This window comes from Propithecus coquereli, unplaced genomic scaffold (assembly GCF_000956105.1).
Source record: "Propithecus coquereli isolate 6110/MARCELLA unplaced genomic scaffold, Pcoq_1.0 Scaffold10, whole genome shotgun sequence".
NCBI lineage: Eukaryota > Metazoa > Chordata > Mammalia > Primates > Indriidae > Propithecus > Propithecus coquereli.
In genome coordinates, this window is record NW_012133858.1 from 8,488,652 (window position 1) to 8,502,620 (window position 13,969).

A 13,969-nucleotide genomic window follows, 5' to 3' on the forward strand; every position below is an offset into this window, starting at 1 on the left:
CGGGAGGCTGAGGCAGAAGGATCGCTTGAGCCCAGGAGTTTGAGGTTGCTGTGAGCTAGGCTGACGCCATGGCACTCTAGCCCGGGCAACACTGTGAGATTCTGTCTCAAAAAAAAAAAAAAAAAAAAAAAGCCTATGTGCTTATTCCAGCTCAGATCTGTCAACCTGGCAAAAAGCAAAAATAAAAAATAAGGAAAAACTATCTATTGATTCATTTTGATGACAACAAATGTCATAGGTTGTCATTCTAACAAATGCTAACTACAGAAAATTATAAAGATACTCCTGACCATGCTTTCCAAAGACCCAGGTAAGCAACACATTTCAGTTGTAGCTTACAGATACAATATACTTGAATTATCTGAATTGTTACCAAAACACATAGAAAGCAATATTTAATTTTCTTGAGGCTTTACTATGATAAAGTTACAAAGCATTTTAAAATTAGCTATAATATTTATTATCAAATATCAATCTCTTCTTTTGAATTACTGAATACCAAAATGGACAAAGTACTATGCTACCCACCGGAGGTACAAAAATGCAGGGATCATTAGTTTAAGTCACTATAGTGGTCAGATAGGTGACATAAAGGAATAAAGTGATCTCAGTGAAAGGCAATAGGAAATTACTGGAACTATGGCATATTGGAAAAATGCTTGCTCTATCAAAAGGATGCAGCATCTATACATCTCTATTTATCTGTAACCATACAAAAAGAAAAAAGTCTACAATGTCTATTGATGGTACAGGGTTCAGCAATCCAGTACAATCTAGTAGATTAATCGGTTTGCAGCACCTAACAGCAATTGTTTCCTATCCAGTTCACATATAAGATGCACTTTTATATTTGAGCCAAAGGACTTTCTTCCAATGGCTCTTGCCTTTCAAAGTCCAAAGTCTTTCCTAAGTGATATGTAAGAGTATCTGTGATTTATTAGGGAATGCATGTAGCCCTGAAGCAATAGATACTCACGTGAACCTCTTTAATAACCAGCCTTTTAAAAATCTTGAGTTTACTGATTTTTTATTCTTAAATTCCTTTGCTGCATTATCATGTTTGGATGGAACAAAAAAACTGGACAAGAAATTCAATCAAATATTCAAGCCAGAAAATATACCTTTTCTCTGCCATATTCAGACTTTGTCAATAGATCCTTTCTTGAGCAGTTAATCTCACATGTAAGGCATAGTATCTTAGATAGCAAGGACTAAAAATTAATGTTCCTATGAACAAAAGGACAGCCCTAAAGAAGGATCAGATAAGAGAGTGCTATTTCTTGTACCCCAAATCTTACATATTAAGGTCCCTCAGTGATGTACAAAACAAGAGAGGCTAATTCATTATCCTTAGATATCAAAATTAATGACTCAAGACCTCTAAGGTTTAGGAGAAAAGCAAGAGGACAAGCTTGAAGTGAAAGTGGGAAGAGACTGGTGGCCAAATCAGAAGTTTAACAAAGCCTTTCAGCTAAAGAGAATATAAAAGTGAGAATATATATAACGTAAAAGCATGAGATTTTAACGTCAGCAGAGAAACTATATTCTTTGTTAGATCCAATGGATGACTTCTTTTCGTTAGTAATAAAACTACTTTTATTCCTTAGTACCATATTTTGGTTACTACCCAAATAAGATTACCTTATTTTGTTACAACCACTCTATCTTCTATCATTCCAAGATAACTTCTATAATCTTCTCATTCATTATTTCCTTTGCTAGTCTTGCTAAAATATTTTCTAACTAGTGTATAAATTATTTTCCAACTTTGACATCTGCTCACTTGCAGGGTTGCCTTTGCAAGAAACACCCTTTCCATCCATCTGTGCTTGACAATCACTGCAAAAAAATCAAATGTGACCTAGACCTCTTTTCTGCTCGGATAACAAGAGATAGAAAATCTTAACAGTCTTGTATCTGCTAAGGAAAATGGAATCAGAACTAAAAATCCTTCCTACCAAGAAAACTACATGTCCAATAAATGGCCTCATTGGTAAATTCATTCAAACATTTAGAGATGAAATAAAACCAACTTTACAAAAATTTTCAGAGAATAAAGGAAAGAAAGTATGCTTTTCAACGCATGCTATGGAGACCAGCATAATCTCAATACCAAAAAAAGACCAGGACATTACAGGAAAGGAAAATGTCAGGGTACTATCTTAAGTTCATGCTTATGAACGTAGATGTACAACATTAAACAAAACGTAAGCAGCTCAAAACCAATGGTATAGAAAATATATCATGACCATGTGGGTTTTTTCCACAAGTGGAAGGTTGGTTTAAGATTAGAAAATCAATGTAATTTAACACATTAACAGAATAAAGGAGAAAAATCCTCTCACTAAATAAAGAATTTGATGAAATTAAAAGCTAACAAGATAAAAACTTTTCATAAACCAGGAATAAAGGTTAACTTTCTTATCTGATAAAGGATATCTACAAAAAAACCTATTGGTAACAATCATACGCAACTGTAAAATACGGCTTCCCCCCTGAGTTTGTGAACATGACAGTGATATTCATTATCACTATTTCTACTCAACAATCAACTGGAGGTCTTACCAGTGCATTAGACAAGAAAAAAGGAAATGAACAGTATAAAGGTGGGAAAGAAAGAAGTTAAACTGCCATTGTTCACAGATGACATGGCTATATACATAGATAATCCAAAAAAAAATCTGTAAAATATTGTAAGTAATGAATTTAGCAAGACTGTTGACTATACAATCAATATATAAATATCAGTCTTATTTCTTATATAGCGGTTAAACTTAGAAACATTTAAAAAGCAGTATCATTTACAATGGCATCTAAAATGTCAAATACCTAGGACTAAATCTAACAAAAGATTTATGAAACCTGTACTATACTATAAAAAACACTGCTGAGAGAAAGAAAAAAGGACCATAATAATTGGACAGAAGTATCATGTTCATAGACTGGTTAAAAGACTTAGTTTTAATTTTTCCTAAATTGATCTGTAAAATTTTTTGATTCCAAAATTAATAAGGAAATCCAAAGAAGATCCAACACAATCTTGAAGAATAACAAAATTGAAAGATTTACATTAACATAATTCAATACTTATTATAAAGTTACGATAATTAAGAGAGTGTAGTGCTGGCACAAAGACAAATAGATGAATGAAGATCCACACGTATATGGTCTCCTAATAAAATATAATAAAAGCATCAATGCAATTTGTGGCATAAATGACGGTCTTTTCATAAAATGGTGCTGGATCAACTGAACATCTGTATATATTTAAAAAACTCATGTTACATGCGAAGATTAAATCAAAAGTAAATCAGACCTTAATGTAAAAAGCAAAACAATAAAGCTCCTAGAGGTCCCTTATGACCTTGGAATAGGAAAAAATTTCAGTGGGTCACTGAAAGCGTTAACCATGAAAGAAAAGACCAATAAATTGACTTCATTAAAATTAAGAAATTTAATCCATCAAAAATTCCCATTAATAGAGGGAAAAAGGGAAAACAAACTTGGTGAAGACATTTGCAATGGATATAACTGATTAAAGTTATTTCTCGAATACATAAAACTTCCTTCAAATCAATAAGAAAAACAGACAAAACCAATAGAAAAATGTAATTAGAATTTGTAACAGACATTGCACAGAAGACGATAGTCAAAGTAATAAGCACAGGCAAAAGTGATGAACATTATTAATCATCAGGAAAAACTAGCAATAAAAAAATAAAAATTCAACAATAAAATTATGAGGTAACTCTATACATACTCATAATATCCATAATTAAAAAGACTGATAACACCAAGAGTTGGTGAGGATGTAGAGAAACTGGGGTATAAATTGTTTCTGATACTTTGGAAACTGTTTGGCAGTATCAACTGAAGACTAAGCGTATGCTTACCATATAACACAGAAAACTCACTCTAAGAGAAATGAGTGCTTATATCTGATAAAGACATGTGAAAAATGTCCATAGCAGCTATATTCATAATTAATCAAAACTGGAAGTGACTCAACAATAAAATGGAAAATTTATTGTATGTTCACATAGTGGAATAATACATAGCAATTAAAAGACCGCCCAAACAACTACATGGATAGATCTCATGTATCTAATGTTGAGTAAAAGAAGATACAAAAAGTACAAATTGTACAAGAAATTTAAGAACAAGGAGATCTAATATATCTATGTATAATATAGTAACACATACACAAAGACACATATATATCTTTAAGAACAAGTAAATCTAATATACAAAGATGAAAGTATTACCTCTGGGTGGAATACTAATTAAGAAGGGGCTTGAGGGAGCCTTCTAGGGTGCTAGAAATGTTTTATATTTTGATCAGAAAGATAGTTACAAAGGTGCATGCATTATGCAAAAAATCATTAAGCTGAACTCTTAAAATTGGTTCTCCTTCCTGAATGTAAATTTTACTGTGACTAAAAATTAAAGAGGCTAGGCAAGGTGGTTCATGCCTATAATCCCAGCACTTTGGGAGGCCAAGGTGGGAGCACCACGTGAGGCCAGGAGTTCAAGACTAGCCTGAGCAAAAGGAAAACCCCATCTCTACAAAAAATAGAAAAATTAGCTGCACATGGTGGCGCATGCCTATAATCCCAGCTACTTGGGAGGCTGAGGCAGGAGGATCGCTTGAGCCCAGGAATTTGAGGTTGCTGTGAGCTATGATGACAACACTGCACTCTAGCCTGGGAGACAGAGCAAGACTCTGTCTCAGAGGAAAAAAAAAGGTACTGAAAGATATAAAATAAGAAAGAAGACTGGAATAAATGGAGAATTATATCATGCTCATGGACAGAAAGATCCAATTCTCTTCAACCATAATCTTATGGAACTAACATTAAAGTCAAACGAAAGAGTAGAATTTAAAGTAGTGGTAAGATAATTCTAAGTAAAAGAACAAGGGACAGTGGACTTGACCTCTCAGATTATCAGTGCCATTTTAATTTGTATCTCTCCTCTTATGAGCAGATGAAATACCATTTCTTAAATAGAAAATCTTTTACAGATCTTTCCCATTTTTTGACTGAGTATGTTTCTTTTTTGTTAGATACGTCTTGCTCTGTTGCCCAGGCTGAAGTGCAGTGGCTATTCACAGGTACGATCATGATGTATTACAGCCCTGAACTTCTGGGCTCAAGTGATCTGCCTCCCTCAGCCTTCTGAGTAGCTGGGACTACAGGCACACACCACCACACTGGGCTTGTTTCCTTTTTGATGTGATGGTGATCTTTACAGGACAGGAAAATTAGCACTTTGTGATATTAAGTAGAGAAAAGGAACTGGAGGTATCTTGAATTGTAGGAAGGTCCCTCATACTTCCTTAAGATAGGGAATGCTAAAGTCTGTTTGTGTGCTGATGGTAATGATCCAGGAGAGAAGAGAATTTGATTATGCATAAGAGAGAAGGGACAGCTGTAAGAGCACAACTCTTTGCAGACAAGAAATGATGATGTACAGTATACAAATGGAAGATCTGGTTTTCAATAGGAACAATGACAATTACTCTATTATAACACAAGGGAAAGCAGACTTTTGGGGTAAAGATATAGTTACATAGGTATATTTGAAAGTGGAGGGATAAGGATGCTCTCTTCTGGGTGCTTACATGAAATATGAAGTGAGATCATCAGCTATGACTGAAGAACATATGGCAAGTAAAGGAGGTTTCTGGAGAGAGAAGAATTCTCAGAGCAGGAGAGTAAATTAATTAGAGAAATACAGTAGGATAATAGCAGGCAAGAATGAGAGCCCACCTGTGTGATTTATGGTCATAAGTTAAAAGCACAATTTTGTGCTTTTTTCCAGTCCTGTTCTGCGCTTTTGTCAATGAAGAAGTAGGGGGCAAAGGACTGGAAGACATGTGGGAAGTAAGTGAATATGATGACAAACTATGGAATCTAAGCTTAAAATAGTAGAAAATGGAGACACAAGAGGGGCAACAAAATGACAGTGTCAAACAAATAAGGATCAAAATGAGGTTGAATTGTTAGAATGGCGTGAATGAACTGAGGGTTGTAGTCAGAGAATGGGATAACTTAAATTGAAATTTTAGAGGTGATGAAGGTATTAATAATTATAGATAAGAAGATCTAACATATTATCTTAGAAGTAAGTAACTGAGCTGAAGTGGAGGGCAGGATATTTAGATAGATACAGATCAAGAAACCAAAAGCCAAGGTGTTGGATGAATCATTAGTGTGGCTTTTGGACATCACTAAGAATGACAGTGTCAATAAGAGCAAGAAAAACAACGGGTCTGGCACTAAAATCTTCAGTTACTAAAACCAGATTGATAATAGGACAGTAGATGACAAAGTAAGGGATAGGCAGTAAACTGAATAGTCTGATAGTGAGGGCTTCAGAAAAGCTGATATGTAAAAACCATTTATGTAAAAATTTTTAAAACACAAATGCTTTTTAAAAAACATACAAACTGTTTATAAATTACATATGCAGAATAAACATGAACTGGAGTATACAACAAAATCCATAATTTTAGTTGCCCAAGAAGAGAGGGGAATGGATATAAAACATAATGCTAAAGTTGAACTAGCAAGGTGAACTTAAACTTTTTTATAATGGTCTATTAGTTTAATAATAGATGGGGAAAAAACACAACATAATCATAATCAGAGCACCAATTTTTGATTTGTGGAACAACTGTCACAAATGTACACCTGGTTGTTTTGAAGAGATAAGTAGCATCCAAAATAGGATACTTGAATTGATGAATAAAATAGATTATTGAAAATGCATATTTAATCACAAAAATATACAAAGCTCTTATAGAAAGTTTGTATGCAAAATCAAGTGTATGTAAGAATTTCAAATAAGTAGCGAAGTTCTTTTCTTTGTCATAAAGATAAGATATTAGCCCTGTCCATTAGAGAGGTTGAATACTATTAAGAAAATAATTCATTTATACTTGAGTAATTAATAAATTGATAAACACATAATAAAGATGTTACTGGAGGACAGTATGTAGATTTCAAAATATAATTTGTATTTAACTTATAATGATTAGTGATGGTAATGAATCTTGACAGTTCTAAAATTAGAAACATTGTAATTTACAAAATCACAAATACTTCTAAAATACTACAATTTAAAAAAGGAACACTGAAAAGCAGATTACAAAGAGTACATTTAAGATCTTTATTATTCATGGGTTTTTCAAACATTAACTCAAAGCCCAGAAAAAATACAGATATCGTTTTTCAACTAACACAAATTAAAAAATATATTTAAATCTCTTTTCAGCTTGTACATTTAAAAAACTGAGAATCAAATAAGAAGCTTAAAAATACGTAAGTACCTAAATAACAGTTCAAGTCTATGCAACACAACTGAATCGCGCACAAATACAGGCAATATACAAGGGCTTTAAAGTACAAAATTGTATGTGCCCTCATGTAGCTGAGATTATAGAAAATCCCTTAAATTTTAGAAATATTTGAAATCAGTGTTTCTTAAAGTACAATCCATGAACCAGCAGCACCAGAAGCATCAGAATTACAGGCATGCCTTGGAGATACTACGGTTACAGACAACTGCAATAAAGTGAATACTGCAGTAATGCCATTACATGAAATTTTTTTTCCCTAGTGCATATAAAAGTATACATTACATTGTAGTCTATTAAGTGTGCAATAGCACGATGTCTGAAAACACAATGTACAAACCTTAATTAAAACCACTTTATTGCTAAAAATGCTAACAATCATCTGATCCTTTAGCAAGCCAAATTCTTGTTTCCTGGTGGAGGGTCCTTGCCTTGATGTTGATGGCTGCTAACTGATCAGGGTGGTGGTTGCTGAAGGATGGGGTGGCTGTGGTGATTTCTTAAAATAAGACACAATGAAGTTTTTTGTATCGATTGACTCTTCCTTTCATGAAAGGTTTCTCTGTAGCATGCAATGCTGTTTGACAGCATTTTACACACAGCAGAACTTCTTTCAAAATTGGAGTCAATTTTCTTCAAACCCTGCTCTTGCTTTATCCACAAAGTTTATGTGATATTCTAAATTGTTTGTTGTCACTTCAACAACGTTCACAGCATCTTCAGGAGTAGATTTTATCTCAAAAAACTACTTTCTTTGCTCATTCATAAAAAGGAACTCCTGATCTGTTAAAGTTTTATCCCAAGACTGCAGCAATTCAATCACAACTTTAGGGTCCATTTCTAATTCTAATTGTAGTTCTCTTGCTGTTTTGACCACATTCACACTTACTTTTTTCCACTGAAGTCTTGAACCCCTCAAAGTTATCCATGAAGGCTGGAATCGACTTCTTCCAAACTCCTGTTAATGTTGATATTTTGACCTCCTCCCATAAATCACGAATGTTCTTAATAGTATCTAGAATGGTGAATCCTTTCCAGAAGGTTTCAACTAACTTTGCCCAGATCCACTGGAGGAATGGACCTATGGCAGCTATAGCCTTATGAAATGTATTTCTTAAAAAATTAGACTTGAAAGTCAAAAGTATTCCTTGCTCTATAGGCTACAAATGGATGTTGTGTTAGCAGGCATGAAAACAACATTAATCTTACACATCTCCAACACAGCTCTTGAGCGAATAGGTACATTGTCAATGAACAGTAATAATTTGAAAGGAATCTTTTTTTCCGAGCACTAGGTCTCAACAGTGGGCTTAAAATATAGGGTGTCTCAAAAGTCGCCTTTGATGCTGAGGAAAAATTTTGTAATGAATATTTTGTAAATGAAAGTACATTTAGCTACAATTTCCCCCTTTCCCTATGTATGGCAACTTTTGGGACACCCTGTATTTAGGAAACCATGCTGTAAACAGATGTGCTGTCATACAGGTTTTGTTGTTCCATTTACAGAGCAAAGACAGTAGATTTACCATAATTCTTAAGGGCCTTAAGATTTTCAAAATGTTAAATAAACATTGGCTTCAACTTAGTCATCAGTTGTATTAGTCCCTAACAAGATAGTCAGCCTATCCTTTGAAGCTAGGCATGGCACTGATTTCTCTCTAACTATGAAGTCCTACATGCCATCATCTTCCGGTAGAAGACTGATTTGTATATACTGAAAACCTGTTGTTTGGTGTAGCCACCTTCATCAATTATCTTAGCTAGATCTTCTGGATAACTTACTGCAGCTTCTACATGAGCACTTGCTGTTTCACCTTGCACTTTTATGTTTTGGAGATGGCTACTTTCCTTAAAGCTCATAAATCAATCTCTGCTAGTTTCAAACTTCTCTTCTGCAGCTTCCTTATCTCTCTTAGCATTCACAGAATTGAAGTGAGTTAGGGCCTTGTTCTGAATTAGGCTTTGGCTTGAGAGAATGTTGTGGCTGGTTTGATCTGCTCAGACCACTAAAGTTTTCTCCGTATCAGCAGTAAGGCTGTTTTGCTTTCTTATCATTAGAGTGTTTGCTGCAGTAGCACTTTCAATTGCCTTAAAGAAATTTTCTTTACATTCACAACTTGGCTAATGATTTGGAGCAAGAGGCCTACTTTTCAGCCTTTCTTGGCTTTCAACATGCCTTCCTCACTAAGCTTAAGCTTAATCATTTCTAGCTTTTGATTTAAAGTGAGAGATGTGTGACTCTTCCTTTTCACTTGAACACTTTGGAGGCCATTGTAGGGTTATTAATTAGCCTAATTTCAAGATTGTTGTATCTCAGGTCAAAGGGAGGCCTAAGGAGAGGGAGTGAGATGGGGAAATGGCAGTTGTCAATGGAGCAGTGAGAACACATAATACGTTTATGAAGTTTTCCATCCTATATGGGTGCTGTTTGTGGTACCCCAGAACAATCTTAATAGTAACATCACTGATCACAGGTCACTGTAATGGATATAATAATGAAAAGTTTGAAATATTGCAAGAATTACCAAAATGTGACACAGAGACATGAAGTGAGCACATGCTATTAAAAAAATGGCACTGAGAGATGTGCTTGATACAGGGTTGCCACAAATCTTCAATCTGTAAAAAATGCAGTGTCTATAAAGTGCAATACAGAGAAGTGCAATAAAATGCAGTATGCCTGCATTTACTTGTTAATAAACTGCATGTTAAAGCAAATTTCTGTGCTCAATCCCAAAACTATTAGAACAAAACGAGACTCGGTATTATTTATAAATACCCTTTGGTGACTGTTATTTACATAAAAGTCTGAGAATAATGCCTTCAATGTTATAAGTAATTACTGCTATAAAATAGTAAAGGTGAAAAAGAATCCTCTCCCTTATAATTATGAAAATTTTGACTTAAAATAGATTTCTAAAAACTATTATTTAATAGATTAAAATGCTTAATAGTTACCCTAAAAATACTTTTATAATGTTTAAACTTTTTTTTTTTTGAGAGACAGAGTCTCACTGCGCTGCCCTGGCTAGAGTGTCGTGGCGTTAGCCTAGCTCACAGCAACCTCAAACTCCGGGGCTCAAGTGATCCTCCTGTCTCACCTTCTGAGTAGCTGGGACTACAGGTGTGCCCAGCTAACTTTTTCTATTTTTAGTAGAGACAGGGTTTCACTCTTGCTTAGGCTGGTCTCAAACCTCTGAACTCAAGAGATCCTCCTGCCTTGGCCTTCCAGAGTCCTAGGATTACAGGTGTGAGTCACCGTACCCATCCCTATAATGTTTAAACTTTTTGTATTATATTATACTGGGAACATTTCATTAAAGTGCATCACAGCTAAAGAAATAGGGTAAATTTAAACTTAAGCCAACAGACTCACAATTGGTGATATCAGGTGGTGCGTAGCCGTCATTCATATACATACTTGTGGGTTTTGCAACTTTCAAATAAACAAAATCAGATGTGTTCTTTAAGGCAGTTACTGCTTCTTCATGAGTAACTTCTTCTAAACATACACTATTCACCTAAAAGAAAAATCCCAAAAGACATTTATTTCAAGACATTTTCACGTTTTTTTCTGGTTTTCGGTTATAAAAAATTACACCAAAAGATAGGGAAAATAAGGGAGTGATTTAAGGAAAATAAAGTAAATAACCCATTTTGATTGTCTATAACCTCAGAAGTTGTTTCTGATGACATGTGATATGGTTTTTGTATGTTAATGGAATAGCCCATCTTGATTCCAGCCCCTATTCCTCCTATTCCCACAACTTTGACTTTCTCCCACTCTTGGGCATTTAGGAATGTTGTGTAGTTATTTTAGTATTTTTTCTTTTTTTTAAGAAATGAGACCAAATTAAAATTTTTGTTCTGCAAATGTATGTTTAAAGTAAGATATCTTAGAGAGTGTTCCATCTTGGGACACACAGAATCACTACATTTTAAAAAGCTGATGCACAGCACCCCATTGTGTGGTTATATCATAATTTATTAAACCACTCCTATATTAATAGATATGTAAGTTGTTCTCCTAAATGGCTTTAGTAAATTTATACTCATTAACACAAAATATGAGAGTATTGCTCTACTTAAACCTTTGCCAGCACTGAATATTATCAACTAAAAAAAGGTCTGAAAAATGGTGTATGTTTTAATTTGAACATCGATTTTTTTTTTTTTGAGACAGGGTCTCACTCTGTCTCCTGGGCTAGGGTGTAGTAGTGTCATCATAGCTCACTGCAACCTCAAATTCCTGGGCTCAAGCAATCCTCCTGCTTCAGCCTCCCGAGTAGCTGGGACTAAAAGCGTATGCCGCCATGCTCAGCTAAGTTTTCTATTTTTTATAGAGACAGGGTCTTGCTCTTGCTCAGGCTGGTCTCGAACTCCTCAGCTTGAGCGATCCTCCCACCTCAGCCTCCTAAAGTGCTAGGATTATAGGTGTGAGCCACTGTACCCAGCCTGTACATCAATTATGTTTAAATTTGTACTTCTGTTAATAGTTGAGTTTTTTTAAATATTATTTATTGGCCATTTGCCTATCTTCTGTATGGAAATAAAACTGATTTTCAGGTAGTGGTGTTGTATCCCGCAACCATGCTAAACTTGTTTATTAGTTCTATTAGTAGGTTCCTTGTTTCTTAGGATTTCCTATATATAGTATGAAGTCATCTGCAAATACAGTTTTATTTCTTCCTTTCCAAACTGAATGTCCTTTTCTTTTTCTTTTCTTATAGTCTTCACTAGACTCTCCAGTATAACAATAAATAGAAGTGGTAGGTTGCCTCTCTAGGAATTTGTTCATTTCAGCAAAGTTATCTAATGTATTTACATACAATTGCTCAAAGTATTCTCTTATTCTCCCTCTTTTATTTCTGCTTTTAGAAATTAGACTTCCCTCTTTTCTTGGCCAGTCTAGCTAAAGGCTTGTCATTTTGTTGTTTGTTTCAAAGAATTGACTTTCAGCTTTGTTGATCTTCTCTATGGTTTTTCTTTTCCCTATTTCATTAATTTCTGCTCTAATTTTTATTGTTTTTTTCCTTCTGCTTGTTATAGGTTTAGACTGCTCCTTTTTCCTTATTTTTTCAAAAGAAATAAAACATTACCAATGTTTCTGTTTTAAATTACTATGTACTAGAAATATTAATTTTAATGTTTTTCATTTTCCTAATTTATACCTTTGAATTGACAACAGGAAAGCTTTTCATGTTTTTTTTTTTGAGACAGAGTCTTGCTGTGTTGCCCGGGCTAGACTGAGTGCCATGGCGTCAGCCTCAGCTCACAGCAACCTCAAACTCCTGGGCTCAAGCGATCCTCCTGCCTCAGCCTCCCGAGTAGCTGGGACTACAGGCATGCGCCACCATGCCGACTAATTTTTTCTATATGTTTTTAGTTGTCCAATTAATTTCTTTCTAATTTTAGTAGAGACGGGGTCTCGCTCTTGCTCAGGCTGGTTTCGAACTCCTGAGCTCAAACAATCCGCCCGCCTCGGCCTCCCAGAGAGCTAGGATTACAGGCGTGAGCCACTGCGCCCGGCCCCTGCTTTTCATGTTTTGACAAAAATTTTTAAAGGTCATAGAAGAGTCATAATTTTCCCCATTGATTGCCGTTTTGCAGGGTTTCAGCAGTATGGTCATTTTTATGGTTTCACACTACTGTGCAAAGCAAGGACTGCCTGCATTTTGAAACGTAGCTGTGGTATACTGTTCCTCTGGTGGCCTGCAATAAGCCATGTACCCTGGTATTCACAGCTTTGTAAAATCCTTCCTATACTGAATCTTGCTTGGCCATGTAACTAGCTTTAGCCAGTGTGGTACAGTAACTGTGATGTAAAGAGAGGATTGATAACAGCCATACATTAGAGCTTTTCCTCTTGGAACCTGGCCACTATCCTGTGAGAATCGTAACTGAGTCATAAGGACAGGCCATTGGAGAATTAAATACCTGGCTAACAGTCCCAGTTGAGCTCCCCGCCGAGAGAGGCAACACTAATTTGCCGGCCGTATGTGTGAGCCAACTTGGATGTGGCTCACGTGGCCCTCACCAAACCACTGTCATTGACACCATGTGGAACAGAAACAAACTGTCCCTGCCTGAGAAGCCCTACCCAATTCACAGAATTATAAGCAAATACATAATTGTTATTGTTTTAGCTATTTATTTTTGTTTTTGCAACATTAGATAACCATATAAGAGCTAACACAACTTGCTGAGGGATTCCATGTGGAATGTAAAAGAAAGATGATCCCAAAGTTTTAGACCTGAGCAAAGTTATCTGCAAAAGAGTCTTGACCTACAGTTTAAAAAAACAGTGGCCTAGGGAGTGAGGACTGATAAAGAAGAGAAAATGTACAAGGACTGATTCCTGGATCAGTTTAATGTTTAGAGGTTAGGAAAATGAGGAGGTACCAGACACCAGAAAAAGAGAATGAAGAGTGACTAATGAGGAGTGGCTAATGAGATAAGAGAAATACCAAGATAGAAGATGACTTTTAGGCAAAATGAAAAAAGTATTTGAAGAAGGGGGAAGGTATGCAAAATGCCAGATAAATGAATGAAGATGAGGACTGAAAATTGAATAATTTTAGTGTAATTACAAGAACAAAAGCTTAACAG

The 13,969-nt window shown here is 35.2% G+C and overlaps 1 protein-coding gene across 7 annotated transcripts in view; it reads right to left on the reverse strand.

The window, feature by feature from the left end:
- DLG1 (discs, large homolog 1 (Drosophila)) overlaps positions 1-13,969 on the reverse strand; it is a 277,439-nt gene that overhangs the window by 97,704 nt on the left and 165,766 nt on the right. For all 7 annotated transcript variants that reach the window (XM_012641549.1, XM_012641583.1, XM_012641575.1 and 4 more), the window contains one exon: positions 10,737-10,881. In XM_012641549.1, coding sequence (XP_012497003.1) covers positions 10,737-10,881 — 145 coding nt within the window. The remainder of the gene's footprint in view (positions 1-10,736; positions 10,882-13,969) is intronic.